Below are 5,763 nucleotides of genomic sequence, written 5' to 3' on the forward strand. Positions count from 1 at the left end.
TGTCTTTCTGCTGCCCAATCTATTTCCCATTGGCCTTTAGAAATGTGCTAGATTGAATTGTGTTTCTTATTGCAAATTTTAAATAAGGTGGATGATACAGTAGGCATTACTTGCCACAATCCCCTGGGTATAGCTGCAAATACGCTTTTAAACCTCAGAGCAATTTCCCCCGTCATCACAGAGCAATAATTGCTATTAAAAAATATACATACCCATGCACACACAATGTTTGTAGCTCATCAGTGGGGAATATCGATGGCTGTCATTTTTTAATGCACAAAGTAATTAAAAACTTAGCATCTGTTCAAAATATTTACTAACAAATTTATTCTTAGTGTTTGTCTTCAAAACCACAAGCACGATCTGGACATAAATCTTTCAGGCATCAGCCAGGTAAAACACATTTTATTTCAACAATAAAAGTTTCTAAGTCTTCATGTCAAGAGATGCTGCAGAGGGTAGGTTTTCCCAGTTGTTGAGGTTAGCGAAATTGCTGAAGGCTGATTCTGTACAAACACCCCCACCCCACCCCGCACCCCCCCGAGTTGGGACGCCTTGTTGTTTAGCTTTGCTTGCCTGGGTCTGTTGCCTTGTACCTGTGAAGGGGAGGACAGAAAGTTTTGCCATAGCTGTCCGGTTTTGTACAAAAGCAAAAGAAGTCCGGAGCAGCTAAGCTAGGACTTTCTAGAGCTCGACTGCCCTTTCCTCCCCTTTTGTAGGCTGGAATTGCTGTGATGTTCGCAAAGGAAAAGCAGCCCCCCCTCATCCTCCGGGGTTCCCGGGTTTTCTGGTTGCATTTGAAAATGTTGTCTCCTTAGTTTGCTGTTAGTCATGGAGTGAGTGAATGGGAGAAACTGTACTCGTACTCGCGGGTGAAGCTGACCTGAAACCTGCAACCTCCCCTCCTCCAGTCGCGTTGAATCCGTTTTCCTCCTGGGCTTTTGGGGGGCTGACCACGCGGAGGGGCGCCGCAGCTAAATCCAATGTTAATTTATAGCCAGGTGTGCGTGTGTCTCCCGCATCGCAGTCCTTGGCCACAGGCAGCTTGTCCAGTCCGCATTTAGTTTGTTGCGTTGTGATTTCTGCCGTGATCAATATTTGATACTTTGTCGCGATAATGTTTTCAGATTTCGTTTGTATTGTGGGGAAGGGGCTATTTTGTTTCATGTTTTTCAAGGGTTTACTCTTAATTCTTAAATGAGAGATCAATAAATTTTATAACCAACATAATGGAGTCCTGATAATTTTGTGAGCCTGAAACTTTAGGTGCAGTGTGGATATTACAACCGTGGTCCTGTCCTGGGGGTGGGAGGCACCTGGGGGACGATGAGTGATCTGAAATGGTTTATTTTTTAACTACTGGTAAACCAAAACACAGCGGCTGCCAATATTTTCAACTGAAACTCTGAGGAGAAAGTAGTTTGTCTAAAGCGAACCTCCCGCGGCCACGCACTTGTTGATAGCTCTGAAAGGCCAATGGAACCAGCAAAAAAAGGGGTACCTTTACCTTTGTGCACTGGGGCGGGAAGACACTAGAGCCAAACTGAAAACGAAAACCCTTCAGAAATCTCAATTATCTTATTAGAAATAAATAGATTACAGGAATCCCTATGAGGAAATAAATATATTTCAACCGTGGTGGCAGAAGCTGGAGAACCGGCATTCAAAGAACATAAGGTTTGGTTTTGCAAAGTGCATGTTAGATCTCTCTAAAAAAAACCCAAAACAAAACAAAACAAAACACAAGGATCTCTAAAACTCTGAATGGCTTTTTCTTTTTGACTTGTCAACCCAGTCCACATACTTATTTTCTAAAAGAGGCTCCCTCTCATTCCAAACCTGGAACCCACTTTCTACTCCTCCCCCACCGACTTCCCCCAATCCCTGACCCTTGGCCATGCCTCTGTGTCCCCTGAAAGCCCTTTCGTTTCGCTCTGGCCACACGGCCCCAGTGTATCTGTATGGAGTCTAGGAAGAAAACAAATAGAACCAGTGTTTTTTTACTGCCTTCTCAGCTGTTTGAGGTGATTTCCTTAATCCCTTTAATCCTGTTACTTCGCTATCCCAGTATAACTAAACTAGGACTTTCCAATAAGCTTGGCCTGGTGCACTGTTTTTAACCTCATCTACTTCTGGCCACAGGTTTGTTTGCTTGAGGTCTGCTGGGAATCTGGGCGACAGAATCTCCCGTAAATTGGTTCGAATTCCACATTTTCAACCGGCTTCTTTGTGCGGGCCAGCCTTTCACCTGCTGGCTGGGGCGGGTTTCAGGGGGAGGGGTAGGGGCTTTCAACAACTTCAGGGGTCGTTCCAGCTTTTTACACATCACTGAGGATCCTGAAGACTAAGCTTACTATGCCTCCAAGAGAGAAGTCCGAAGTCCGGTCTCCCAGGAAAAGTAGCGCCATCCCTCCTCAGAGGACACTGGCACCTTCTTCCCCTCACCTATAGCACCCCACCTCACACTGTGCAGCAAGGGGTGGGAGGGCTCCTGTAGGTGAATTACAGATTACAGCCCATTGCCCTCCACCCCAAAGCTCCTTCCTGGCCTGCTGTGTCCCTGCTGAGCTCAGGCAAGGCGTCTGCTCTACTCCCTCTTTTCCCACAGACCTGGGTCCCTCCAGGCTGGTCCGTGCTGGCTAGATTGGAGTTAACTGAACAGATTGTCAGGATGCTGAGCCTCAACCTCCTCCCCGTACTCCAGTGTTCCAGGGTCTGGAGGAAACTCTTGTCATATTCACTCCCTTATTCATCTTTCACAGTGTTTGGGTCTCAATAAAGTACCTGTTTGTAAGTTACTCTGGGTTCAAATTTCTAGCAACTGTGGACACAAGTTTGATTTGAAATGAGTCCAGGAAAGGGAGGGTGAAAACAAGCAATTCCAACCCACTGAGGGGGCGGTGGCGACCGGGATAAACTGACACTGCTTCTTTGGAAGAGTCCATTGTGTGGTTGCCTTCTTAGAAGTGCCAGGGTCACCCTTTCACATACTGCTCACTCCCTCTCTAAACATCCATGGCTTTGTGCTCCACTTTGTCTGATTTCCAAATTGTCTGTAAGAGAAAAGATTTCATCAATCAGCACATTTGGAGGATTTAAATATAGATGAAAGACAATTTTTTTAAAAAAACTTTAGCAATAGGGAAAGGAAATGAACTGAACTGGGGTGAAACTTCTATCCTCTAGGCCAAAGTTTTCAAATCAGAGCGCGTGCGTGTACACACACACACACACACACACACACACACACACACACTTCCTTACACACTTCTACCAGGACAACTGAACTGCTCCTTAATCTCTTTTACAGATTAGGGTTCTTGTAAGGTTTTTAATTTGAAATAAGGGTTCTGCTGCTTAAGTATCAACAATAACAAAATCTGGTGACACCCAAACACTCCTCTCCCTTGTTGTACATATGAAGAAACTGGCCCCTAAGGAAAAAAATGGCAATGCTCAAGGTTGCTTAGCTGGCTCTATGGCAGCACAGGCATGGAGGGCTTTCTGTTGCACCACAAGATGAAGAGAAATGGATGAAATCCAGTTTTAGTTGCCTCTCAAGCTCGCAATCCCGCAGGTCTCTGAAGAAAAGAGATAATTCCTAACACAGACACCTAGTAGCCACCGCTTGGTGAACAATGAAGTGATGTGGGGAGCATAGGGTCTTACAGAGTGGAAAACACCAGCCCCTATCTTTTATCTTTCCACTAACAGGAGCAGAGTTACCGTTTGGTGGGAATTATCCTACGTAGAGATTTTCTTTCCTGTCAGGTCTACACAATTCCGCTTACTAACCCCCCTTCTAGATATTCAGAGGGGAAGAGGCCACCCAAAATGAAGGAAGAGATTTACAAACAAAGACACTCATCACAGACCTCCCTATAATGGTAAAAGTTACATACAACCCAAATAGGAAAACATTATGCAAAATATTGTTTTCAAAAAAGACTACTTTGCAGATTAAAAATTGTGTGTGGAGAGATTTTAATGACATAGGGAAATGCTTAAACCACAAAGTGAAAAGAGTGAGATACACAAAAGTATATTCAGTATGTATGACCTATTTAAAAATAAGTAGGTATGACTAAAAACTATGCAAAAATTCAGGGTAGTAATATGAATACTGGTTAGTCTTCCTTATATATTCTTGCACTTTTCAATTTTCTCTGATAAGATTATATTTCTGTTATCACCAGAAAAGGCATTTAAAAAATATATTCCCTCCCTATCACAAAGACAGAAAAATGTGTCTCCTTGTGAAAGAAAAGTTCCAGCTTTCCCTTCATTTGTTTTGGGGCAAGGGGGGAGCAGGGAGCCACAGGAGCAGTAATCCTTCAGCTTTCCTCAGCCTGGACAGTGAAAGCAAGTAGGACAAGTGCACTAGAGTAACACCAGCCTCTTCGGCCAAGTGCCCTCTTCAGCAAGCAGGAGCAGGAGCAGATTAGTGAGGGCTCCATCATTCTTCAGACCCACTCACTGAAGAAAAAGACCTCTTTAGGAGCCAAGATCAACAGCGGGAAGCAGTGGCCACTGAGGACCCAGAAGGCACATACTAGTAAACCCAGGGGCTTGAGTAACCCTCATTGCCCTCTTGGGATGGGGAGGGGAGAACAAGCCCAGGGGTTGGGTCCCAGGACAGGAGGAGGAGGGGCTAGGTGAGCACCTACCACCAGCTGAATGAAACATAATATGCTATGTCCCTTCTCCCCATCATCACCATCATCACCATCATCACCATCATCACCACCATCACCATCATCACTATCATGTTCCTACCTGCTCCCCACCAACTATTCTTCCTATAGAGTTCCCTCTACTTTGCAAACATAAAACCTATCATTGTTACTTCCGTTCTTATTAACCTTCTAGCGGCTACTTTTGATTGCTCTTGGGAAAATCTCCCAACTGCTCCAAAGCTGTGCTTGATCCAGCTCCTCCCATCTCTCTGGGCTCAACTCCTTGCACTTTTACTCTTCCTTATCTCAACACCAGCAAGAATTTATTTGATAAATGTTTGCTAAATATGTTATGGTTCCTAAGGTTTCATATCTAAATACAATTTAAAGTTCAGTAATTGTCTCAGATAAAGATTATTTTGCAAAGTATGTGTCTTAGTTTACATCAGCGGAATTTCCCCAGATCCACGCATCAAACACAGATTTCCTGACAATTAATAAAATTTATTATAAAAAATACATTGTTTCTTTCCTGCCTCAAGGATTTTGAATTTGTTGTTCCCTTTTCTTGGATTGTTCTTTCCCAAGCTCTTCCCAACAAATACTTCAGTGTCTTCCTGAAGATCTCAGTTCAAGCGCCACTTTGGGGAAGTCTTCCATGATGCCCACCTTCAGAATAGGACAAATCTCCTTGTAATAAGCTCTCATAGCACTGGGTACCTTTTCACAGCACTAATCTCAGTGGTCATTTTATGTTTACTTATGTGATTCTGCCTATTGTTGGTCTCTCATCTAGTATTGTGAGTTCATAAGGACAAAGTCTGTGTCTGATTTTTCCAGCAATACTTATTCCATATTAGGTTCTCAAAAATATGCAACCACAATATTTTCAGACCTGTGCATAGTTTCAGGCACGAAGCCATTAGGTAGTATGTATTAGCTGTGATGGTCCCCTTTCTTAGCAACATCTGATGATTCTTCAGGGAGGAGCTAATGCTCTCTGGTCAGATTCTGTAATTCCCATCATCACAAGCAATGTTTCTCTTGCTATAAAGCAAGCAAAATAAAACATCACAATTAAAAAGGC

The 5,763-nt window shown here is 43.6% G+C and overlaps 1 protein-coding gene across 1 annotated transcript in view; it reads left to right on the plus strand.

The window, feature by feature from the left end:
• Positions 1-887, plus strand: part of LOC102755189 (transcription factor SOX-3) — a 1,164-nt gene extending 277 nt beyond the window's left edge. Inside the window, exons 2-3 of the mRNA XM_006766211.2 lie at positions 383-458; positions 819-887. Of these exons, the coding sequence (XP_006766274.1) occupies positions 383-458; positions 819-887 (145 nt within the window). The remainder of the gene's footprint in view (positions 1-382; positions 459-818) is intronic.
• Positions 888-5,763: the final 4,876 nt, after the last annotated feature.

This window comes from Myotis davidii, unplaced genomic scaffold (genome assembly GCF_000327345.1).
Source record: "Myotis davidii unplaced genomic scaffold, ASM32734v1 scaffold460, whole genome shotgun sequence".
In the NCBI taxonomy this organism is placed as follows: domain Eukaryota; kingdom Metazoa; phylum Chordata; class Mammalia; order Chiroptera; family Vespertilionidae; genus Myotis; species Myotis davidii.